The sequence below is a fragment of the Pseudorasbora parva genome, chromosome 10 (genome assembly GCF_024679245.1).
Source record: "Pseudorasbora parva isolate DD20220531a chromosome 10, ASM2467924v1, whole genome shotgun sequence".
Lineage (NCBI taxonomy): Eukaryota > Metazoa > Chordata > Actinopteri > Cypriniformes > Gobionidae > Pseudorasbora > Pseudorasbora parva.
The window spans coordinates 23,264,690-23,292,083 of NC_090181.1; the positions used below are offsets into that span (position 1 = coordinate 23,264,690).

A 27,394-nucleotide genomic window follows, 5' to 3' on the forward strand; every position below is an offset into this window, starting at 1 on the left:
ACTTAATACTTAAAGACTTAATAGGCTATATATTTTCAAATTTAAACATTTTTATGTTTTAATCTGGACTACAACCCTAATAATTAGAAATGTTCTAATTATTTGTTATTGTTCAGTATAACTTTGAGATACGACTTCATTAGTTAACATGTTAATTCATTATTACCAAACTGACAATGAAAAATACTTATAAAGAATTAATCATTCTATGTTAATTTCTTAGTTACTTTTTAATAACATTAAAATCAAAATCAAAATAACTTTTAATGGACCTAAGATAAAACTAACAATGATCAGTATTTCTTAACTAACATTAACAAAAACATTATACTTTCTGTACCAAATGTAGCTATTGCTCAATCTTAGTAAATGCATTAACTAATGAGACCTTATTGTAATTTGTAAGCCTACCTGTTGTTCTTTATAACCTAATTCTTTTGCACTTTAATCTGTTTGAAAATTTTACTTTTACAGCTCTGAAAAAAATCAAGAGACCACATAACATTGATTTCTCAATGACTTTTTTTTGCAACTTATTTAAATATTGTGATAATATCGTATATCGTGATAAAACGTCATGAATTAATCGCAGCATGAAAAATTGATATCGGCACATGCCTAATATATATATATATATATATATATATATATATATATATATATATATATATATATATATACACATACACACACACACACACACACATTTATTCAGGTCCAAATTAGCATATTGTGATAAATTTCATTATTTTCCATAATGTAATTATAAAAATTAACCTTCAAATATTTTAGATTCATTGCACACCAACTGAAATATTTCAGGTCTTTTATTGTTTTAATACTGATGATTTTGGCATACAGCTCATGAAAACCCAAAATTCTCAAAAAATTAGCATATTTCACCGACCAATAAAAGAAAAGTGTTTTTAATACAAAAAAAAAGTCAACCTTCAAATAATTATGTTCAGTTATGCACTCAATACTTGGTCGGGAATCCTTTTGCAGAAATGACTGCTTCAGTGCGGCGTGGCATGGAGGCGATCAGCCTGTGGCACTGCTGAGGTGTTATGGAGGCCCAGGATGCTTCGATAGCGGCATTAAGCTCATCCAGAGTGTTGGGTCTTGCGTCTCTCAACTTTCTCTTCACAATATCCCACAGATTCTCTATGGGGTTCAGGTCAGGAGAGTTGGCAGGGCAATTAAGCACCGTAATACCATGGTCAGTAAACCATTTGCCAGTGGTTTTGGCACTGTGAGCAGGTGCCAGATCGTGCTGAAAAACCTCCATAAAGCTTTTCAGCAGATGGAAATATGAATGAAGTGCTCCAAAATCTCCTGATAGCTAGCTGCATTGACCCTGCCCATGATAAAACACAGTGGACCAACACCAGCAGCTGACATGGCACTGCAGACCATCACTGACTGTGGGTACTTGACTTCAGAGGAGAATGGTCCGACTGATTCAAGCTGATAGAAGAGCAACTTTGACTGATATAACCACTCGTTACAACTGAGGTATGCAGCAAAGCATTTATGAAGCCACAACTCGCACAACCTTGAGGCGGATGGGCTACAACAGAAGAAGACCCCACCGGGTACCACTTATCTCCACTACAAATAGGAAAAAGAGGCTACAATTTGCACAAGCTCACCAAAATTGGAAAGTTGAAATGTTGCCTGGTCTGATTGAAATGTTGCCTGGTCTGATGAGTCTTGATTTCTGTTGAGACATTTAGATGGATAAACAGAATAAGAACATGGATCCATCATGCCTTGTGCAGGCTGGTGGTGGTGTGGGGGGTGTTTTCTTGGCACATTTTAGGACCCTTAGTGCTTACCTGAGCATTGTTTCTGACCATGTCAATCCCTTTATGACCACCATGTACCCATCCTCTGATGGCTATTCCAGCAGGATAATGCACCATGTCACAAAGCTCAAATCATTTCAAATTGTTTTCTTCAACATGACTGAGTTCACTGTACTGTAAGTATTTCTTAATTTGCGTCATGTGTGGCGGGAGGTGTCAGGATGTGTGTGCAGAGCTCTGCTTCCACTGTTCAAACATTGGAAGTAGAAGAGTTAAATATATTCGCGCAACGCATGATAAAGAAAGCAACAGAAATATGCGCGCATGAGAAGAAAAGGCGTGGAGCGGTACGTGCTCGCTCTACCGGACTCTGACCTGAAGCGCGCGCGCACGCGCACACACACACACACACACACACACACACACACACACACACACACACACACACACACACACACACACACACACACACACACACACACACACACACACACACACACACACACACACACACACACACACACACACACACACACACACACACACACACACACACACACACACACACACGCCTTTCAGACAACAAACATGCGATCGCCATTCAGTTCTTTCCCGGATTATTATTTGGGTTTGAATGGTCAAACATATGTAAAAATGCACAGTCTGGCGAGTATTGGGGTAAACACAGTCGGATGTGTCTTTAGTGAACGTCTTTAGCATTTTTGCTTATTTTTAAAAACAGATACACTTGAAAAACTATATTATAATTATAAGATTACATTTAAAAAATATTATTACTCATGTCATAAAATAAGATTTTGGTCATCCCAACCCGTTCAGAATTAAGTAAAAGGTTAGTGAATGAAAACATGATTGATAATGTGATCTCTGTAAGGATGTTCACACTGGTATGTAGTTATTATAGCAATAAAAGGAGGGAATGGTCAAAAACCAGGGCAGGAACATGCTGGCTAAGTGAATTTTTAGTAAACAAATAAAACAATGAATAAGTTCTGTTGTCATATTATTTATATTATGTTTTTTCTATTATGTGGTATCGATTTAGTATCGGCATCGAGGTATTTTAGTCTGGTATCGTATCGAAGTCATAATTTTGGTATCGTGACAACATGCTTCATGCCTCTACTCTATGCCTATTGGTCAACTTTAGTAAAACATAGCTTACCCCAATCACACCCACAGTATATAAAAAGTATCATGTTATTATCATCTGTGACCAACCATTGCACTACATGGCATTCCCACAATAGAGCAAGACACACATTTCTGATTCTAACATGGTCGATTTCACTGTCAGCAACATTTGTAAATGGATATAAATCACACATAACTGTCCACAGCAATAACAGACTTTAAATAATTGAGGCTGTTGGTGGGCACAGGTTACTGATTTAAAAATTCTTTGTATGCTAATTTGCTGGTGGTTAAAAATTATGTTCACAGCAGATGCAGACAGCGTGGCGTTGAGCACATGGCTGCTTTTACAGACGCGTCTCCGCCGCAGGGCTTTATTTCATTTACCGGTACATATCGATTAAGAAGAACATGCAGTAGGTGATGCTTTAGTTGAGGGTGTTTGCTAATAAGAATAGCCACATCTTAATGGTGGGAAGCTCGCTACAAATTAAAAGAAGTGGCTTCAGAGTACCTTCCCAAATTGTTTTTGTGTGGCTGTGGCTGAAACATTGAACTAATTCAAATTACCCGGAAGTGGCTTTTAGAGTATCGGGAAGAAAATATGACCTGCTGGCAGAGAAGTGTCTTCATTAGCTCAGTGAGTTTTGCTCTCCTCATACCTAACCATTTAGGTTTCCAATGGCTTTTCACTCTCTTGTAACACGAGTTTTGAGTGAATGAGCTGAAAGGAAATGGGCAGTTTTCAATCTGTCCATCATTCTCACCCAGGCTGTCAAAAACTGCTACACTTGAAAATATAAAGACATGTCAAAATAATAAATCTCCCTCTTTCTGACATTACAACGACTGAAAGTCAAATCCTCAACAGCATACAGATGTCAGAAAAGGTCTTATACAGCTGAGCTCAGGCGTTTACATAACCCTGTAGACTAAAAAAAAGAAGAAGTATTTTTCGCCTACAAAAGGTAGCATATATTAGAATATATTCTCAAAGAAAATAATAGCTTAAATGAACACCAACTGTACTGTATTTAATACTCTTGGTTCTTAATATTGTGTGTTGTCTTCTCATGAATTATTGACTGGCATAGCTTTGTGTATGAGCCCCTAAATTGTTCAAACTTTACAAGAGTGGAGAAAAACACAAATGTGCGGTGCATGTTGGGAACATCAAAGAATTTACAGAACTTGGAGGATTTTTCTTAAGAACAGCAGGCAGCAAACCATAGACTGTGACAGGAAATGGTATGTTTTTTGAGCAATATCAAAAATAGGGCTGTGTATTGCCAAGACTCTGGCGATACAATACGTATCACGATACATGGGTTACGATACGATATATTGCAATATATTGCGATATTGTAAGAGAGGCAATATATTGCGATATTTCTTTTTTGTGTGTTTTTGTTTTTTATAATTTAAAAGAATAAAGAACACAACCATAAGCCTAAAACACGAGACAAAGTATTTTATTTAATTAATACAGTATAATTTTTATCACTAATCATAGGCAATGTGCAATCTAAGTTAAGGGAAATGTAAAGTTACTGCAGGATTCTTTATGTGTATATGTTTTAAAGGTTCATAGTATAGCAGTGGCTATTTAACAGCAGAAAGTGCAGTCCATTTCATGACTGAATGACTGTTTGTTTTATATTTAACACAGTAGCCCCGATCACACAGAACGCGTTTTTGCAGCTAGAAGCCTTTTTTGAATGTATTTCGGTTGGCAGAGAGCGTTATGCGCGCTGCTTATTATGCGCCCTGGGCGCCTCGCGTTTTTGAAGGAGCGCTCCGAGCGCATGAAGTTGAAAAAAAGTCAACTCTGAGCAGAAAAGCACGCAACTTCATCGTGCTTATTTTCTGTTGTCCAAACGAATGAATGAAGAGGCGGGCCATCCGTTGTGTTGACCGTTACATTGATATGACTAACAGTACAGGTGATTCGGGGATTGCCTAGAAAGATTAAAAGCGCACTGCTTATTTTTGAATGAAAAAACGCCGACCAAAAAAGGGAGTGCAGTGCGCCTCGCGTTTTCGAACCTGAAAAACGCGTTCTGTGTGATCGGGGCCAAAAGCTGTTTTCTATAAAGCAGTCTATTGTATAAAGTGCTATTTCAAGAACTGAACTGCAGAGCTGGTGCATCCATATCCACATCGCTATTATCGTTCGTTCTCCTGCCACCGCTGTCAGTTTTGGCGTGTTTATTTTGTTACTGAGAGGAAAACGTGCTGTACCATTCTATCGAAACGCTTCTCAGCAGCGCGGGTGACGTCAGGATGTTAAGCGAGCTCTGTTTCAATGTGTTTCCCGAGTATTAGATTATAACTTGGCCTATTTTGCAAACAAAATGTTTCTTGTCGATTTCCTTAGTGGCTTCTTTTTAGCTGAAGCCAAAATGAGTCCACACTTCAGCTCTGTATACTGCAGGAGCGGAATAATGCTCTCGTCTTGAGAGCTGGGTTTGCTAATGTAAATACTAGTGATGCACGCATTTTTACCTTGTGCTTCTCCGGCTCCGCGTCAGTTATACGTTCTGAGATAACACTGCCATCTAGCGGTTGGGTGTTATACAGTCTGTGGTTTAAACCGAACACAAAGGCACGAATCTTGGATGTAAATAAATAAATATATAAATATCGATACAGCGTTTTTGAGAATCGATATAGTATCGCCAAACATAATATCGCGATATTCACGTGTATCGATATTTTCTTACACCCCTAATCAAAAATACGACAAAAAAAACATGATTACAAGATTAAGCTTAATAAGGATATTTTTAAATAAATACCATTGCAAATGTATTTATTTTTGTGAATTTATGTAAAAATTGCATGTAAATTATTAAGTAAACATCTGTCAAACAGTTTCACCAGAGCAGTTAAAAATTGATTTTAAAAAATTTTTTTGCAAGGGGTATGGAAACTTATGAGTAGAACTGTACATGGAAGATTTGACCAGAGCACAACCCTTCTTTTTTTACTGTTCTGAACAGATTGACAATTAGACCATTTCATCTGCTTGTATTTGCTTGTGTAAACAGACAGATACAATGCAGATACAACGGCGTGTACGGATGTGTGTCTGAGATGTATCAACTGCACCATGGCTATGAGAGAAAGAAAGAAAAGAGTGCATCTTACTGTCGTGAAAGCCAGGAGCTCCTCATCATTCAGCTTGTGAACAGGATTATTCTTCTGAAAGTCTATGCTGGAAAGCAACAAACCACAATCACTCAAAAAGAATTTCATCCATAATTCTCTATAATGCATAAAAATGTCATTATCTTTACTTTAAAAATAAATAAAATAAAGCTCTACAAAACAAAATGAAAAAGAAAAATCTATGTGGAACTAACTCACTCATTTTTAACTCCAGCAATATTAGTCTAATAAAATCATTTAGCATGGAGTAAAAAATAAATACCCCTCCATATGTATAATAAATTGGTTAAGTAATAGATTAGTACAGTAAAATTGTAATTTTTTTTGCTTTTTATTGCTATATTATAGAAAGGAGATAAAGTGTAAAAGATGGGGGAACATGCTTAATTATCTTTAAAGGGGTGGTTGCATAGCCTAGAAATCTAGACGCACCCTAGCGGCAGCAAATCTAATCTGCCCGCGAGTGTCGTCTAGCAACTCTCAATACCCTTCTGGGCTGTATTCGCCTAACTCTTGCCGGGCCAATCACATCGTGTATAGAGTCGGTGGGCGGGGCCATAATGACGACGGCCGAGTTGCGTTTGCGTGCTTCTAGTAAACACAGAAACTGGCGAACGGCGGTCTTTCGAATCAGCTTTGACCGCGACTTTAGAAGACTTGGAGTTAAGCTTTTCTCTGAGAAAAGAACAAAGAACGGCACTGAAGTCATTCTTAAAAAGGGAAGATGTGGTCGGAGTTTTGCCGACCGGATATTATGGCGAATGTTTAACCTATCAACAAGCTCTGTTTCACCTTCGTTGCTCTGGTTGGTGTAGCGCTATCCTATCGCGTGCAGAGGGAGTTTGAAAGACCACCGTTTCTCCCGCCCCTCGGATTGAGCCCTGTCAATGGTGACTTTTCAGACCAAACATCGTGATGTGTGTCTGGCTTGTCAGGCTAGTGGCTGCATGCAATTTCACTTGTTTAACTTTAGTTGGTGTGTAATGTTGCTGCTTGAGCATAAACAGTATCTGCAAAGTAACAGCGCTGAAAGTTCAATGCAAACAGAGATATTGTCTTTTAAAGGTTATGCCAGTTTTATTGCCTACAAAAACTAACCACCGCAGATGTGACTTCTGCCGGTAATGGTAAGGGGCGTGGCGTTTCAGGAAAATCTGTGCTTGGCACTTCAGCCAATAAAAATACATCAAACTACATTTGGCCATCTAACCAGTCTAACGACTGTTTCACACCGCAAGCGTGAACAGCACGCGAGCTGCACGTCAGCGTAACTACACCGTCACTGTAGACGCGCGAGAGTATTCACACTGGAAGCCTTTGTACAGCGTCACAGCAGCGGCTCCCACAATGCTAGAGCCTATACCTGTCTAAGTATTAAATACTAAACTAAAAGAAAGTATCATATTCTCTGGCTAGTTTACTTTACTTTTAATAATCATAACCATACTTTTTCACCCAAACTGAATAAGTTAAAAAAAGTTTAAAGGTAAATCATCTACAGATATTTTTTATTCTTTGTTTTCTTTAATGACATACTCCAGCTATTATTGTTAAAACACACTACACCTGCTTCTTGTGTGCATTTTGAGCGCTTTTTGTGTGATATTATATTTTGTCCATCAGAAGTGAGCTTTCACTTTACACTGTGATTGCAGCTGCTAGTACCTGTCTGTCTGAGTGTTACATACTAAACTAAAAGAAAGTTTATCATATTTTCTGGCTCATTTACTTAATTTTTTATAATCATTACTAGGGATGTCCCGATCAGGTTTTTTTGCCCTCGAGTCCGAGTCATTTGATTTTGAGTATCTGCCGATACCGAGTCCCGATCCGATACTTCTATAATACATAAAAAAAGAATAAAGAAGAGCGAAAAAACGAACCAGGATGTTCCTTATTTTTTATTTTATTCACCTTCTTTTAACACTCAACAACTCTAACAAACAGAGCACTTCTGTGAGGTAGCTTGAACAATCAAGTAATAAATAACATAAGTTCTTCACTTTTGGATTTTAGTGCAGCAGTAATATAAAAAAATTCCTGGACTGGAGTTGCAGATGCAGAAAAATTAATTATGTTGGTGTGAAAACAGTTATGGAAATTAAATTAAATAATCTGCTCCCAATAATCCCGAAAAAAGTCTGTTAGTGCCTTAGTGACAACTTCTTCACTCAGAGATGATCTCGATCTCAGCTGTCAATCATGACGTCACACAGCCGTTTTTATAGCATCAAACTAAAACTAAACTTATTTAAAAAACGAACACTTGAAATGAAATCATCGTGATGATAACTGCCCTACAATGACATAAATTAACTTTGGGGAAAAAATATTTGAAGTGTCATTTGACTGAAGTGTAATTAACAATGCTTTTCAGGTTTTTATAGGTGTAACATTAGTTTTTAGGTAGAGAAATTGAATAAAGTAGGCTAATCAAATGTAAAATGCATATTTAACTGTTTAAATTAAAGACTAATCCTTACAAAAGCTATTCAATCAAGACCAGTTGCCGGGTGATTTGATTCCTTATCTTTAGTTTGACATTAAACAGACAGCACGGCTACTGCCCCTTTAAGACCTAACGGAAGGCTCTGCGTCGTCTTTCTCGACTGTATAAAGTCCTCTTAAGGCATATTCAGACTATGTCTGCTTGGATACTCATCAAGATGGACATGTTGACATACTTCTTGTGTGAGTTGGTCCGTTTAACCACAAGACCTGAACGAGAACTCAATATTTGCGCGCTGTGAGACGAGTGCGCGCTTTCGGATGATGCACTGACTGAGACAGATCAGCGCGCGCGCTCTCATTCGCGTCTTCTCTACACATGACTGTGAAAATGACTGCTCATATTCAATGACAATACGGCAGCACTCGCATGAATTGAACAAAGTTTACACAGATAGACCGTTTTGCCCACGGTTTTCTTTTATTAGCGCTGTTGTAATGTATCACTGAGGGGCCAGCACGTGTATCCATCTACAGAAACATAGCCGCCTACTAAAGCATTATTTTCAAGTTACAACCTATATTATTGCATCATCAGATGTGAGATGAACCGCGGTGCAAGTGCTCACTTTGTCTCTCACCCCAGAATATACATATATATCCGAGTCCTGATCGGGATGTAACGTCCGATTCCGATCGAGTCTGAAATCACGTGATCGGGCCCGATTTCCGATCACGTGATCGGATCGGGACATCCCTAATCATTACCATACTTTCAACCAAACTGAATAATTAAAACAAGTTTAAATGGGTAAATCTTCTACAGATATTTTTTATTCTTCGTTTTCTTTTCTGGCATTGCCTACTCCAGTTATTGTTAAAACACACTACACGTGCTTCTTGTGTGCATTTTAAGCACTTTTTAAATGAAATCATATTTATTTTGTCCTTTAAAAGTGTGCTTTCACTTTAATTGAGCGTCAGGAGCGTAGGCAGCGCAGCAAAAATAGGCTCGACGCCGAAATCCCCGCTTCACTGCTGCTCACGCAACACTCCTGCTTGATGCTCACGCGCTGCTCCTGCTCCCGGTGCGAATGCACTCATTGATTAACATGGGCGCCGGAAAAAATATGCGCCGCTCACGCTTGCGGTTTGAAACGGCAGTAAGACCATTGCGTTTTTAGGGATGGGCTTCATAGAAGCAGGAAGCAAACAAGCCGTTCAAAGGGCAGTGGAGACAGCGGTGTGGAATAAAGGTCAAATATAAAAACAATACAGTAAAAAAAAAGAAAGTATTAAGACATGTTATAATGCACCCCATAAAAACAACCAAGCCTAGACAAAAACCACGGAACCACCCCTTTAAACTAAAAGTTACAATACAAAAACATGGGCTAAATTTTCTTGTCAAATGTGTATAATTTTTTGTCTTTGGATTTTGGGGGAAAAAAGATCCATGCATTTTGTGAATTTCATCCCATGTATTGAAGTAGAGGAATTAAAACAAAAGTTGCCACAAAGTCAAAATTATAAAATATAAGATTTCACATCTTAACACCCCCTCAGCAGTTCAATTATTTAATCCCATTATAATAACCATAGCTCAATATTCTAGATCACTTCAGCTACTTTCCTCAAGCTGCAGCTGTCTGACTCATTTGCGTCACAGTTCTTTACGTTAGCAGAGGATAATAAATGTACAGCAGGCTGTTTCGCATTCTAACAGAACACCGTTAAACCGTACGTGCGGTTTTGCTCGACTGCACCACTGACGGCCCATAATTCACCTTCAACCATTACGCAGCCCAATTAAGGTCCCTGGCCTGCATAATTACGCCCTGCTAATTATTCCACGCCTGCAATTTGTCTCCTAGCAGCCAGTCGGGGAAGATGACGACCTTTCTACAAGGAATAGGGTGCACAGGCTGGTACAACGCTAATTAGAGAGCAGTGTAGGAGAACCCCGCACATCCTTCCGGAGCTATGATGGGGGTGGATGACCATGCTCAATGCGCACTTGAGCGCACCAACAAATTAAAAAAAATATATTCTGCAAAAAAAAGAGGCCTGACTCAGCACTTCAAAGTTACCAAGATAAAACAAGCCTACATCACAATGATTTACACATCCCGGACATGATTAAATGTCGAGCTGCAGCTTTAAAAGTCAAGAACTAAAATACTACAGCTACTAAAACGTTTCTCAAGGATTAAGAGACAGAGGAGACAATTATTCCTTGCATTTTTGTGTCGATGAATTTAAGCACATTTCAGCCAGAGGACCTGTTGAAGTCATTCTCGTAAAGCGTTTTGGCTTGGGCTTTGACAACCTGACTTTCAGAAGTATGTTCAATATCACATGCACAAGGTAGACTCTTAAATCGGTCTATAATAAAAGTGTAAAAAAAAACGAGACGTACGCATACTTCTAGCAAAAGTGGCATGTGCGATTCATTTTTGTTGACAGTAGCAGTATTTATAGACTAAGATAACACATATAGTATTTCCACTGCAAGACTTAAAACTTCTATAAGAGCGAAACTTTTTCCTTCACAGCGAACAATCTTGCTTACTCACAAATTCATCTGTACCATAATTCCTCAAATAAAAGCCTGTAGTCAATAAAACGCCGGGCCGGGTCACGCAACCATCCTGATGCCCCACACTCCGTTCTTGCAAGTGCGACACACACTAATCCTATAGTAGTCTCTTCTATTGTTAACCTAAAAACTTTGCATTTTAAATACTGGCTACTGTAGTCTGAGAGATGCGACGTCTGTGAAAATACCGTGTCAGGCAGACTACACAAATATTGATCTTCACCTCGTCTTTTTTATACATCTTACTCTGCATTTAACTTAAAATATTTAACTTTGTACAAGAAAACAATATAGGCTTCAAAATAAACTTTGTTGATGAAATATTGTAAAGTGGCCACATGAACTAGGCTACACGAATGATTGTTTAAAACAATATGCAAAATCAAAATTTTATATCTCAGAAAAAAGTGCGTGCAACCTATAAGAAGTTCGGTAAGTAATTAGTTGGGTCAGAAAAACAACAAAATTATAGCTTTTAAGTATTAAAAAAAAGATGTAAAGCGACAGACTATTAAAATAAAAAGTGTTTAAAAGTGCTCAACTCTTTTTAAGTGGAGGAAGCTTTTTTTTTTCTCAAGTGCAACGATAGGCCTATATACAAAGTGCATTGTCATTAATTGGGTTAGAAAAATAACGAAATAATAGATTAAGTATAAAAATATTTATGTAAAGAGATATAGTAAAATAAAAAGTGTTTAAAAGTGCACAACTATTCTTAAGTGGAAGGCAAAAGCGCGTTCAAAAGTGTAATGGGTTTTGATTGGTCAGCTGGACCAGTGTGTTACGATTGGTCAAATGCTTGGAACGCGTACCAGAACTGCCACACCCCTCACCATAACAGTTTCAAAACACTACCATAGACTGTAAACAAATACGGACAGTCACCATGACGTCACACATAGGATTCTGAAGAGCAGTTTTAAAGTGTAAAGTAGAGACGAGCTGGCCGTTGCCATCTTGGGTAGAGTTGGGCATTTTAACATGGAGCTCAATGAGATTCTTCTGGAGCATGTGGCCAGTCAAGGAATTGCAGTTTGTTTCTTCTGTACTGGCTTCAACAGAAACTGTGGAAGTTTGCCGCTTGGACACTCCTAACACAACTCAAGCCGGCCATTTCTCCTTTTTTTGCGTATGAATTGGGGGGAAATTATTTACATGAGAAATATTGCGACGTATGTTCCCGGAAGAAAACTCCAGACTAATAGAGTTTCAGGTTTCAGAGAGATCAGAAACAATGTTTTCTGATATGAAGAATAATTTCCTCTGGAGTGGACTTTGTAACTTTGACCCTTTTAATGTTAAAAAAGCAACATTACACACTAAAGAAAGTTGAAAATATTAAAAAGCATAATTTAATAATAATTTTAAAAAATCAATTAATGCTTTAACATTTAAAATAAATAAAATGTAAATAAGTGCATTATAAATTAAATAAATTAAAAAATACCTTAAAGGGTTATTTCAACCAATTTTTTTTACATGATTTACTCACCCTCAAGCCATTCTAGGTGTATATGACTTTCTTCTTTCAGACGAATACAATCTGAGTAAAATAATTTAAAAAAAGTCCTGGCTCTTCCAAGCATTATAACAGAGAATTGTTGCCTCCTTTATGAAGTCCATAAAAAAGCATATATCCATCATATAACTGCTCCAAAATAACTAACTTACGGTGGATTGCCGTACGCATCGATTTACAGTGAGACAGTAACCCTTGACACATGCGTATTGACGAATGCAGAGGCTAGAAAAAAAACAAACACCTGTCATGAATTAGTCCAAAAAGAGTAGTATTAAAGAGAAATGCCGGAGGACTTCGATATAAGAGAAGAGGGGCTAGGGCATTGCTGCCCAGTACTATCCGTGAGAGGTGTCAAAGCTTGCTTTTAAATTGCGTCAATGGTTACTGACCACTGACCGCCGGAACCTAGTTATCTTAGTCTATAAAGTTTAAAATATGCATATTTTTATTACACAAACACATCAATTCGCTTCAGAAGGTCTTTATTACCCCCCAGAGCTGTGTGGAGCAGTTATGATGGATACATGCACTTTTATGGACTGAAAAAAGAAAAAGGACTTCTTTTTTTTTTTCATATTTTTTACATTGTTGCAGCACCTCTTTTCTATACAATTACTATATTACTATAAAAAAAATTACTATATAATTACTAAATAATATACTATATCATTTTTTAGTATAAAAATTTGAAATAAGAAAGTCATATACACCTAGGATGACTTGAGGGTGAGTAAATCATGGGGTAATTTTCATTTTTTGGGTGGACTATCCCTTTTAGTGTCTGAAAACGTATCACAGTTTACCATCTCTTAAACAGAGGAACATCTGAATATTAAACACTGATGACACTCAAGAGTGAAAGTCACTATGAACAAGACTGATACAAATTGCTGCCAGGTGAATTGGACCAGAAAATACAGCCAAAAAATGAGGCCACTTTTGTGTATCTGTGTATAGTCATTAGCACATTGCATTTTACGTATGAAAAGTTTTGAAGTCAAAAAGACACTCAAGATGCAATTATTGTGTTTCATGATTGATCGCTGTTGTCGCTTCAGAGTACCTGGGTATGTGCCCGTCCTGTTACCAGTGTCACAATTCAAAGTGACTGAGACACTTACCATGCGGCGAGTATAAGAGTCTGTTCCTCAGCGCTGAGGTCTGGGAGTTCATGTTCAGACGGCTCTGCCAGGTTAATCTGGTTCAGGACTGTATCATCACTCAACTGATGATCCTATAAAACACATAAACATGCATGAGAATCAGAGCAGATCCTAAAAACACCTGAAAAATGCTAATTTTGCAGCATTAAATGACCGAAACAGATCCCACTTTAGATGAGTGAAAATTGAGAGGCAACATGACATTTATTGCCGGATAGCAGAATATAGTATTGTATTCTTCTGTCGAACTTTACTTTGTAAAGGTCACATTAAACAAGCAGTTAGCTATTTATAATCCCTTAAGAAGGGTTATGTCCTGAAATATTACCTCATGCATACATCTATATTTTTAATCAATCAATGTCAGCAATAATACTTAGTAGCTAGGGCGGGGCATATGCAAATTAACATGTTCCTCTTCTTTAGCCCATTTAAAATCTAATTTGTTAACGTTCAAATATGATTCCCATGAAATTAAGTCTGACAGCTTTACCTGAAAAGCCATCACACAGACAAATGATAAAGACCCAATGGAGTGCTATCAGCTTAGAGTTTGTAAGCAATACTGATCTTATCACATTTAATCCAAAAACTCAAGCCATCCTGGAAAGAAAGAAAAAATGATTTACTGGGCCTTTTTAGGGCTACAACACATAAAACGAGGCCAGCTAAGGGGAAACGGAGATAAGGTCCGGGAATTTTCCGTAAAATCTTTGTCTGTCCCCAATTTGTCATATTTGCAGCCAAAGCAGATAATACCAGACATTGCTATGCCACTGCACCGATCAGCCAAACACTAGATAAAACTCAACCGCCATCCAAAAATGTGCAATAAAAGTAAAGCACTGCCTCAGGGTGAGAGGAGAGAGACAGCGAGAGGAAGGCGGAAAAGAATTGGACAGATGGAAATCTGCATAAAATATATTTTTCACGACCTTCATTGCCGCTCAATGTCATGTCTGCTGTCAAAAGTAAAATAAACGTCGCCCCCTGATGGATGGGAAAAGTAATGCACTATTTTTGCCCCTACAGGGCCTGTGGCTGGTATTTATGTACCCAGGGGCCAAAATCAGCTCAAGACAAATGCCAAAGGAGAGTGGAAATTTACTTTTGCAAGTTATTAGAAGTTATGCACAAAATTTTAGTGGCATATTATTAGAAGCTGCAACATTATGTTAAGTAGAATTTTAATATTCTGACCCTCACTCATGTGTAGTGATGCAAAGGATTCAAATAACATTAATTCTCTAATACATAAAACTCATATTACATTTATTACCCATCATCCATGTGACTCTCTGGTGACAATGACCTGAGCTGATTATCATGACAGGCAAAAACAGCTAAATAATTCCATCGTAACATGATAAAAAAAGAAGATGAAGATTAAATATAATGTAAATGATGTGCCTGTAAATTATGTCAATTAACCACCATTGTGTCATGTCATTAAGTACATTTAGACACTCCATGTACCTTTGGTAAAAGTTCTTTAGGTGTTGGTGTGAGGGAGAAACTATCAGAATTGGAAACAGGCGAGTTGTCCTTCCGCTTGACATCTAAGATGAGTTGAGCAAGGAAGTTCTCCTGAAAACGAGTTCTCTTCCCTAGGGCACCTGAGGGAGAAAAACGATTCCATTCCAGAACGCATTCCATCAATTCTTTCATCATTCTCAGTACTGGGTAATCTCTATCATCTATCCATCCGTCCATCTGTCCATCCGTCCATCCATCCATCCATCCATCACTTGTCACGTATTGCAATTTATCCATCTTTCAATTACCTACACAAAACAACACATTATATTACCCACCTGTCATGTTAAAATCAAGTCCTGACAGATCGCGGGCCGTCTGCAGGTGTTCTTTGGCCCTGCGATACTCATAGTACGTCAGGCATGTATAACTGCACTCCAGGTGGAACTGAATGGCCAGGCTCCTGTGTGTGGTGTTGATGAACAGCTCCTCACATTTACACACTAGAGAAACAGAGGAAGGCCCAGGTCATGAGAAGCGCCATCTAAACTGTTACACATAAAACATTTTTCTTCAATTTTCAGGGAGGGAGGAAGGAAAGGAAGGAAAGGAAGGAAAGGAAGGAAACCTGACTAAATGAATGAATAAATTCTGTATATTCACTTTCAGCAATACTGCATGTTTGTAAATGTGAATGGTCAACCGTTCATAAAGCTCAGCTGCAGCACTTCCTGTGACCTTCAGCGTGATCTGCGTGAAGATCTGAGTGTTTTAAAGCCCACTCGCTGCAGATTAAAGCTCATTTAGCATGGGAAAGCAGCACCTTTCCTCTCAGATACTAACACAGCTCCAAATCATTCACGGGCAAGTCACGCACATGTATCTGTGAGCAGAACAAAGAGAAGCGCTCGTTTCTTACCCTTCACAAAGAGATGTGACAAACAGTGACTACCTCATGTTAACAAAAAAGAAAGCAGCAAGAAAAGCAGTCATAAAAATATCACAGTGAGCCTCAAGTATACTGACTAAAATAGCTCAAATCCTCATTTTAAATTAATCATACATGCAGCTTACTTTAAATGAAAAAACAAAAAAAAACAACCTTCAAATGTTATGAAATCCTGCCATTAAAGAATAAGCATATCTGCCTGCAGGCTACGAGAGAGAGAACTTTTGTTTTATTTTTTTAAATGGTATTTGAGGTTTTGTTCTAGAAAGTGAAAAATATGACTAATTGGATACAGATATTATAAGAGATATTTTATTTCTAGCTGGAGTTTCACTGAATACTAAGATTTATTAAATAATGTTAAATTAATTAAACTGATTCAATTATTGATTAAGATTTATTTAATAATGTTAAACAAATTAAACTGATTCAATTATTATATAAATGACAGTATTTTAAAAATCAATTAAATAAATCAAGTATTTTAAACAGTTGTGTAATGTTACTTAGGTTTGTTTAATGTGAAGTACAATTACAGTAATTATAATTATACAATAAAACAGAAATAATGTGCAATTAATTAAACAATAATAACCATTGTTGTTATTATTATTAAAATAATACGTTGTCTCTGAATACATTAGACTTTTTAAAATATTTAAAAACCATCACATTTAACCAATATGCAGTCTCTATAACGAAGATGCCCATGGCTAAATTAAATCAAATCAACACATGCAACTTCATTTTTAATTGATTGACAGCCCTACTAAACACTTCTAAACTTTCGCTACTGAATATATTTATTTAAAAAATAATAATAATAATAAACAACATCAAATCGTTTCCCTACAGAGACCCTTAAGAAAGAGGTCACCTCCAAACCTGCGTTTAACTCTTCAGTGGACCAGTGAAATCCTGGTGCAGGCTTGACATTTACTAACTACAATGATGAAAGACCTGTTCCCATATTCACTCACCCATGTAACTCACTAAATGTAAACGTTGATTAAAAATTATTCACCTTTATTATTTACCAACTCATAAAATGCTTCATTGACTTCAAAGTCAGTGATAAATTAAAAAAAACTGCTCAGACAAATAAGCTCGAAACACAAACCATATTGAAATCTCATCTTGCAGTTAAGCCTGAGCTCTCAAATGAAATATGACCTTATTGTTCACAGTTCACAATATTTTCACAGTTTCTGATTTTTTTAAAGCTTTTCGAAATGTTTTTCTCAATGTCCTCAATTTTACTCAATGTCCTATGCCTACTGCTAGGGGAAACATACTGTAATCACAGTGTTCTTTTATTCAGATTGAATTGTAAAGAACATCATTTTTTACTTATTTGCACTGGTTAAACCATGTGGAGATGCAGTCTGTTTTTACACAAAACACTACATTTGAACAATTTGAAGTTTGAATACATTTGGGTGGGGGGTGGGGCTTCAGACATTGCACTGGCTTTAAAGGAACACACGACTTTTTGGGACTTTGGCTTATTCACCGTATTCCCACCGTGCTTACCATTTTTTTTCTCTGTGTGTGCCATAACTCTATCTGAAGCACCCACCGCTAGCCTAGCTCAAACACTGGAGGAGGTAAACGGCTCCATCTTGCCAACTGCTCAATAAAAGAAAATAACAGCAATATTTTCCTATTTCCATGTTGGGATGTGTATGGTTAGCAACCCCTGAAAATAGTCCCTAGGAGTATTATGCAGGAATGAGAGTGTAGTCCCTAGTCATATCAGTTTAGAAAAATCACAACTTTTAATTTTCTGTCGGTCTTAGTACACAATCTAACTATACACATCACAACATGTAAATATGAAAATGTTGGCATTATTTTGTCACTTATTGAGGAGCTGACTAGATGGAGCCGTTTACCTCCAGTCTTTGCTGTTTTTTTGCTAAAAACCTCGGGTCGTTAGCGCGTTTTTAATAACCCGTCTATCGCGGTCATCTCCCTCCGCCTCAGCCATCTTCCTTGTTGTTGTTGTTATTCTCCCAGAACCGGAAGTATTTGAAACTTCACAACTTTATCGTCCGCCAGAAAATAAACAGTGACATAATCGATTATGGCACTTTGCCGCATCGATGCTGAATCGTTCATGCCCCGCATCGCGATGCATCGCCGAATCGATTATTGTTGACACCCCTAATATTTATATTTAACATGAAGTATAGGGCTTCCCTGTACATTAATAGCAGCAGATGCCCCGCGGGCTTTATTGAAAAGGCAGGGCTTTAATGAAAAGTCCTCAGTGATTGATATACTAATAAAATTAGATAGCAAATGCAACAAATTTGAAAATGCATAAATGTTATACAGAGACAACAACAAACTACAACTAGAAGCAATTATATTACTTGGTCATGAACAAATATCAGCTTGTTTAACCCTTAAACACATACCTCAGGTCTTTAGTGACCCGGGACATCATTCACTACCCTTCTCCTTAATTAATTTTCAAAGTAAGACATCAACCTTCTTCGTATTCTTCAATCAATGAATTATAAACAATAAGAAAGAAAACAATTTATTTATTCAAGTAGTCCTGTTTCCCTATTCATTTTTTTGTAAAATTTGTATAGGGACACTAACGACCGAGGTGTACAACACTAATTTCATCTTTAGTGACTGAATAAGTGCAATTGACCTTTTCCACAAGGTGAGAATGTCTGATACACAATGATGAAGTGACGTTTCACTCAGTTACCGCAGGCAGAAAATACTAAAAACTTGAATATGTAATGATTGGTGAAACAATGCATTAAAGAGTTAATTTAGACATTGCAACATTCACTCACATGCATTCAAGCGCTAACATTCCAATTTTACGTCCCAGGTCATTTACATATAGTTTTTCTATGCTTGAGGCCCCTGGTAGCAAGATCTCCCAGGGCTCTAGTCCCATTGGCCCAGACCATAAGCTGGTCAAACTTAGAAAGCAACTGCAAACCTGCAATACCAATATTTCAGATATTTCATTCCACACAACTCAGCCAGCTATAGATTAAGGACAAAGCAAACCCATATAGCTGTTTAAGCAATGGATTTAACAGTCCAGAGGGTTTGAGAGGCAGTTGTGTTGATTTTTTAGATGTAACCATTACTGCAGCAAATTGATGCCCGGAGGCTGAAAGAATGTGTGTGTGTACTGTGTATGTGTGTGTACGTGGATGCATGAAGGGCAAAACATTCATGTAAAAGATGGGTTTCCTGATCAACAAAGCAGTTTGAGGACAACCAAAACACCTAGTGTAACTATAGTGCAGTTTCCCCACACATCAACATCTAACATGCTGGGTTATCCAAAAATATTCCACAAATATAAATCGAAAGTTGACGAAGCTGAACCTGCCAAAAATGAAAGGATCATTCACCCATCAAGATGTTTGGTCTGAAAACTCACCATTGACAGGACTCAATCCGAGGAGCGGGATAAACGCTTGTCTTTCAAACTCCCTCTGCACGCGATAGGATAGAGCTACAACCAACCAGAGCAACGTCAAGCGGAGCTAGTAACACATCTTCCTTTCTTAAGAATGACTTCAGTGTCGTTCTTTGTTCATTTCTCAAAGAAAAGCTTAACAACAAGTCTTCCAGAGTCGCGGCCAAAGCCGATTCGAAACACCGCTGATCGCCAGCTTCTTTGTTTTTTAAGTGGCATGCGGAACCCCGGCAACTCTGCCGTCATTAAGCTCGCCCACCGACTCTATAGACGATGTGATTGGCGATAGATTATAAATATATATTTTTTTATTTATTATACATACAGTGAGGAAAATAAGTATTTGAACACCCTGCTATTTTGCAAGTTCTCCCATTTGGAAATCATGGAGGGGACATCATTGTCATCGTAGGTGCATGTCCACTGTGAGATACATAATCTAAAAAGAAATCCAGAAAAATCACAATGCATGATTTCTTTAACTATTTATTTGTATGATACAGCTGCAAATAAGTATTTGAACACCCACAGATCTTTTTCTAGATCACTCAGATTTCTGGCCTGTCACTGAGAAACATGGAGTTTGAGCTCCCTCCAAAGATTCAGGTTTAGGTCTGGAGACTGGCTAGGCCACACCAGAACCATGATATGCTTCTTACAGAGCCACTCCTTGGTTATCCTGGTTGCGTGCTTCAGGTCATTGTCATGTTGGAAGACCCAGCCTCGACCCATCTTCAATGCTCTAACTAAGGGAAGGGGGTTGTTCCCGAAAATCTCACAATACAGGGCCCCGGTCATCTTCTCCTTAATACAGTGCAGTCGCCCTGTCCCATGTGCAGAAAAACACTCCCAAAGGACGATGCTACCACCCCCATGCTTCACAATAGGGATGGTTTCTTGGGATGGTACTCATCATTCTTCATCCTCCAAACACGTTTAGTGGATATATGACCAGAAAATTCTATTTTGGTCTCATCTGACCACATGACTTTTTCCCATGACTCCTCTGGATCTTACAAATGATCATTGGCAAACTTAAGACGGGCCTGGACATGTGCTGGTCATGTGCTGCCATGTGCTGGACATGTGCTGCCCGCAGGGAAACCTTCCATGCCATGCATGATTTCAAATCATGACGTCCAAAATTGACCAGCTCCTCCCGTGTAGTTCTGCGCTGATTTCTCACCTTTCTTAGGATCATTGAGACCCCACGAGGTGAGATCTTGCATGGAGCCCCAGTCCGAGGGAGATTGACAGTCATGTTTAGCTTCTTCCATTTTCTAATGATTGCTCCAACAGTGGACCTTTTTTCACCAAGCTGCTTGACAATTTCCCCGTAGCCCTTTCCAGCCTTGTGGAGGTGTACAATTTTGTCTCTAGTGTCTTTGGACAGCTCTTTGGTCTTGGCCCTTTTTAGATTATGTCTCTCACAGTGGACATGCACCTACGATGACAATTTCAGACCCCTCCATGATTTCCAATTGGGAGAACTTGCAAAATAGCACGGTGTTCAAATACTTATTTTCCTCACGGTATATATGGAATTGGTAAAAATAATATTTTTTATGTAGATGGTGATCTTCAAACTGTTATGTTAACAAAAAAAAACAGATCTGAGTCACATACGTGCAAAAAAATGCAGATTTGGCCCACTTTTTGCCTGCAGTCTGAACATTGCTAGTGTCAATAGTAGGAAAGCATCACGTGTGAACAAAGACTCTGAACCCTTATCAAGAGCAAGGCAAAACCGTGCAGATCACAACCAAGCAGTTGGAGAGGAATTCATCTTGTTTGTGAGATTGCTGGTTTTTGTGAAGGGAACATTAGATATTGTTTGTTCCTGCCGATCAATATGAGCAGCTTCACAGTGTTAGTAATGCATGAACAACTAGCAGTAAGTCAATGCTAATTTTACAACTCTGCAGGCATTCGAGGCATTCAGCTTTGCTCTTTAAAAACACAAAAATACATCTGCCCAGGAATTTAGGCTGATGGGTTCCAAAAAGGAAATCATTCCCAGTTTTTTTTTTCAATCCCCCCTTTCAAAGCTAGAAAAACAAAAACACATTTTCATGAATGCTAATCAATACTTTTGCCAGATTTTGCAACATAATAGTTTTGAATAATGGATCAAATCGTTGCAAAAAGTTTTTCAAAAATACAACGAGCTATAACTTTTTTTTCTTTTTTCTTCTTCAGCTTTGTTAATACTTCTGCTAATTAAACGGGGGAAAAGTTCTGTTGAACAAAGATGCAAATCCAAGGCACTCTTCTTCAAATTATTAAAAAGCCATTATTTTACTGGCTATTTCATAATAAAAAATGTAAAAGACATGGGGGGTAAAAAACAAACCACGCGCAGCCTTCTTCAGGATGTGCTTAGCAGACAAACGGGGAAAAGTTCTATTTAAAAAAACTTTTTATTGTTCATAATGAAAGGCAAATTAAACTTGAAACTTAGTTTTTTGAAACTGATGTTACAAAAAACTAATATTTATGAGAAATGGCTTTAATTAAAATTTTTGGGTGAATTTCTCCTTCAGTATTACTTTATGTCATCTACTTGCTTTCATGACATTGTCTTCTATGGATCAAAAGGACCTGGTTTGTGATGATTGTGTTGTCTCAAAGGACAAAAAAAGTTACTTGGTATCTTGGTAAAGTCAAATAAGCCGAGCAAACTGCATTGAAAATTCATCGGTTCTTCTAACATGTATTGTCAGTTTGCCAGGTTCAATTTGGCAGATGTGAGATATCAATTTTCCTCTAAAATATGGGTTCTCATAACTTGAAACCCTCAGGCCTACGCTATACTTCAAATTAAAGAATGAACAAAGTCATGGAAATGAACTAGCTTTAAAAGACTATTTTTCCTAGACTATTACTAAACTTGTATAAGGGATGTCCATGCTGATATTTAACTGCATGTTATTTCAGTTTAAAACGCACTGAAAAGCCTCTGAGGCCAAGTCAACGAGTCGGCTGAAGTGAATCCCAGGTGATCCCCTACATTCCCCACAATTCTCTGTGAAGGACAGTAAACGCTTTTGGCAGTCAAGAGTAAAACTGACAACACACCTCAGCGAGGTGTTATTTCAGCTTTGTGAGTTTTACATCATTCTGCAAATCAAGTCTAGCATGCCACTAGAGACAGGCATGATGTTGAGGTCTTTTGAAGCAGATCCACTCACCAACACAAGACAGAATTATCGCCTGTATCCTCTTGTAAATATTGCATCTTAACAGTTACGCTGATTATCTATATTGGGGCATAGCTGATGCGTGTCTGATTAAAAGGCAGCACAGGAAACTCATTCCGAAGGCACAGGAACCCAATTAAGATGCTGCTTTGCTGCAGAGCTCATCATTTAGTCCACGATTCCCTGGTGAATCCACATTAACATCCAAAACTCTTCAGAGGAACGGCTCTATATCCTGCCACTAAAGCAATGCAATCTTTGACTCCCTTCCCCCCTCAGAAAACATTTCAAGGGCGTCTACAATGAATGTTTCAGTTCACACAAAGGAAATCGCAGCCTCATGTTTGATGCTTAAAACTTTTAAGTTTCATCAACATGTTTGATACATTCTTAATTCACAGAACTATCACTCTTAAATGGAAAAATATAAACTGAGCAGCCTATCAGAGTCAATAATTTGTCACAGAATTATTCTACAGCTGAAGAGGGACATTTTTCATTATCGTAGCAACTGAGTGACTGCCAATTAAATCACAATGGTTTGCATTAAAAAGCTGAGATTACAAGCTATAAAATTATACCTATTGTATAAGGTTACTTAATTTGATTATTAATGTTTTCATTGTGGTCCATTTTGGGATTAAAGGGTTAATATTTTTGAGGATGGATTCTTTTAAACAGAAAGTTCTGCATTTACTTACCATCACTTAAGATCAATTTAACACATGCTATATGAATTTAAATAAAGAACCCCCCCCCCTCTTCTTTTTTTTACTGACAATAATCTTTTTGAACGGTAGCATAATACACATCCGTATAGAGAGATGATTAAATCTGACTTGTGTGAAAGGGTTGAAGGAGGTCCGTCTGACACAAGGGTGTCATGTTATGTTATGTCAGAGGTGACATAATCCTGAGTGTGAAATCCTGTACCTAAAAATCCAAATCCGTCTGAAACGATCAACAAATGAAAAGCAGCAATGAATGAGCCTAAAACAAAATACACATTTAATAGGATTTTCAATGGGGCACTGGAATATCCCAAATTTGGCAGAATAAATAGTTTCTCTGTTGTTTTGTATAATGTTTATGTTATAGGGTTGAGCGATACACCTCTACTGTTGGTAATTTTGGTGGTAATTTAGGGGGTTTTCATGGGGACCATCAGGAGGGTCCCATAATATGTTCACTTTTCATATCATTGCAAGGACGTTTAGCCTGCAGAAAGCAAAACCAGAAAGCAAACTTTGTGAAACCTGAAAATTACTCCACCTTTGGCATGTCATCTCTATTTCACACACAAACACAAAGTGTTGACATCATCAGCTCATACTGATGGCATCACTGTCTGTCCCCACAGATATATGAACACACACACACACACACACACACACACACACACACACAAAAACGCTGTTTGAATCAGCACGTCGCCCCCTAGTTGACATCAGCTTTTCTAAAGATGACCCACTTAATAAGAGCTGACAGCTGTGTCATCTCTCCACTAAAGAGCGTCTCACGTCGCTGACATGTGCCTTCAGCAGTTGAAGTGACGTCAGGATCTGAGCTGTGAAGAAATCTAAAGCAGCATTGGGATCTGAAATCTTTTTAGACACTTCAGATTCCAAAATAAGCCCACACCCTAATCTGAAGTAAGCTTAAATACTATTCCAATAGATATCAGGCCCCAGAAAAGACCTGGTGCTGATTGATTTGCCATGCTAAGCCAGTGTTTCCCAGCCTTTTTTCAGTCATGGCACCCTTTGAAAATTTTCTAAATTTTGTGGCACCGAATTCTTTGCTGGATCTCACTTCAGGATTATTAGCACTGTAGGTCTTCACTGTGAATATGGAAATTTAAATTATTGCCTTGCAGCTTCTACAAAATCAATTTTGCAGTTCATGATTGGTCTGTCTTCAAAGTTACATGATAGAAAAAACAACGATTCTTTAAAGGAATAGGAATATTTACATGCAGAATTCTACTGCTGCACTCCAAATGTAGTTGTCCTGACAGGTAAAAGGACTACACAAAAGCGTGTGTGCGTTTTCTTGCCTTTCTCGATGCAGCTGAGTGTAAGGTTGAAGAGCAGTGGGGATCTCTCCTCTAGTATCTGCTGATGTAGAGTGACATATCGCAGGGTCCACCAGGGAAGCAGCTATTTACACACACGCAAACAAAGAGACAAGACGACAAGTTATATTCATACTGCCTTTCAAAAGTTTACAGTCTGTGGGCTTTAATATTTGTTAAAGTCTTATATATTCTCATTTGATCAAAAATACAGTAAAACAGTAACAATGTAAAAAACATTTTATATTGTAATACAGTGTACGTTATGTTAAGAAGTTTTAACTACTAATGACAAAGCTGAATTTACAGCAGCCATTACACCAGTCTTCAGAGTCACATGATGCTTCAGAAACCATTCAAGAAACATTTGTGTCATGTTTTGAGTTTGTTTGTTCATGTTTAGAGTTTGCTTATGCTCAGTCATGTTGTTTTTTTCTGTTTTAGGGTAAGTTAACATGACAACGATGTACTAAAAGCAGACGACATCATTCTCAAAATGATCTCCGTTAAACCAAATCTGCGAAAATTTTCTAAAAAGAATGTATTATGCACAGTGGTGAAGTAACGAATCACAAATATCTCGCTACTGTAATTTGAGTAGTTTTTCTCAGGACTTGTTCTTTTTAAAGTAGTTTAAAAACAGTGTACTTTTACTTGAGTACATTGTAAGTGCTGTACTGGTACTTTTACTGCGCTATTCTCCCTACCTGCCGTCGCTACATTGTTTTTTTTTCTTCCTTTCCTGTCACCGTGAGATGAATGATCAGTCCTGTGTCTCCATGCGTCACATGTGAGTCTCATCAAATTAACCAAAGCGACCAGCCTAGAGTGAGGCACGCGCCGTGACGCGCGCGCTTTATGAAAGGCTGTTGTTGCTGGCTACTGTATGATGACTGGAATAAAATTGCCTTAAACAATTTCTAAAAATTGACTGCAGAATATAACATTATATTACACGTATTCTGTTATCGCTGCACAAGCTCATGGTGTCATCTGCTAGAAATGTTTAATCTAGCTTGATTGTTTGGCAGGCTTCAAAGTTCATTACGCATTAACCGATCGTCACTGCTAGATCTTCGTCCCTTACATCGATTTCGTTAAACATGTACATGCATTAACCTGCTTTCTGTCAGCTTATTGAAGTGCATATTTTAATGTAATGTGTTCTCACATGGCGATTTAAAATTGTAGTCCACGTATATAGCAAATAACTTTCATAAAAAATCAATCATGTAAATCAGGTTTATAAAATAATCAGTGGCGAAAATTGTGGGTTACTCGATTTTGATTTCTTAAGTGTACAAAGAAAACATCCATTGACATTAAAGAAGTACAAATGAATGCATCTGAAAAGAAAGATCTGAAATTGTTAATGTACAACGCTTTGCAACCTTTTTTAATTAACCACAAGAAAACCTCTACAGAATAGTTGTCATAAATGTTACCAGATTATTGGTTGATTTCTCAAATATTACATGGCGTATTTTAGTGCTAGCAATCTTACTTTTTTGTTCTTACTGCATCATCCACAGTAAGCTACAATTTTAATTAGCAGGGTATAAGGTGAAATAACATTCATAGCATAATACTAACTAACTACTCACTACTCTTGAGTACTTTTAAAAGGGCTACTTTTTACTCCTAATTTGAGTGGTATTTACAACAGGTACTTTTACTTGAACTACATATTTTAACAAGTAACAGTACTTCTACTTGGGAATGCTTTTTCAGTACTCTTTCCACCACTGATTATGCATGCCAGGCAAGTAGTTAGAGACATCAATTTGTCAAGAAACACCCCCTGAACACGTAACGCGCACACACACACAGTCACCATTTTCACAGATTCCCTTTTTTCTTTTACATGGATATGGTAAATTTATCGTTTTCAAAACCTTGCATTTGAAAACCCGTTTCCAAAAGTTTGCGTTTTCAGGAGAACGAGGAGGAGAATGAGAAGAGAGAAAGAGGAGGAGCGAGAAGAGAAGGATGAGGAGGTGAAAAACGAGGAGGAGCAGACAGAGGAGAAAGGAGGAGCAGAATGAGCAGAGAGAAAGCGAAAGAGGAGCAAGAAAAGGAGAAGCAGATTGAGGAAGAGGAAGAGAAAGACAAGGATGAGGAGCAGAAGAGGAGGAGGAGAAAAAGGAGGAGGAGAAGAAATGACAAATAGGCAAAACATCACAAATTACACTTAGTCATCATTTGATATACTAAGGTGAAACTGGTAAAGCATAAATATTTTTAGTCCAACATTTATTTGTTATGATAGCAGAGTAAATGTGGTCCACTTTCACAGTTACTCAGCCAAGAACGAACGGATTCACATTGTGAAGTGTGCATGTGTGTGTTTATCTGCAGTGTTACCT

The 27,394-nt window shown here is 37.8% G+C and overlaps 1 protein-coding gene across 1 annotated transcript in view; it reads right to left on the bottom strand.

Moving 5' to 3' along the window:
- Window positions 1–27,394, bottom strand: part of ttc27 (tetratricopeptide repeat domain 27) — a 133,259-nt gene that overhangs the window by 76,432 nt on the left and 29,433 nt on the right. The window contains exons 5-9 of the mRNA XM_067455587.1: window positions 25,011–25,113; window positions 15,681–15,845; window positions 15,343–15,482; window positions 13,825–13,937; window positions 6,114–6,180 (exon numbers count right to left, since the gene is read on the bottom strand). Coding sequence (XP_067311688.1) covers window positions 6,114–6,180; window positions 13,825–13,937; window positions 15,343–15,482; window positions 15,681–15,845; window positions 25,011–25,113 — 588 coding nt within the window. The remainder of the gene's footprint in view (window positions 1–6,113; window positions 6,181–13,824; window positions 13,938–15,342; window positions 15,483–15,680; window positions 15,846–25,010; window positions 25,114–27,394) is intronic.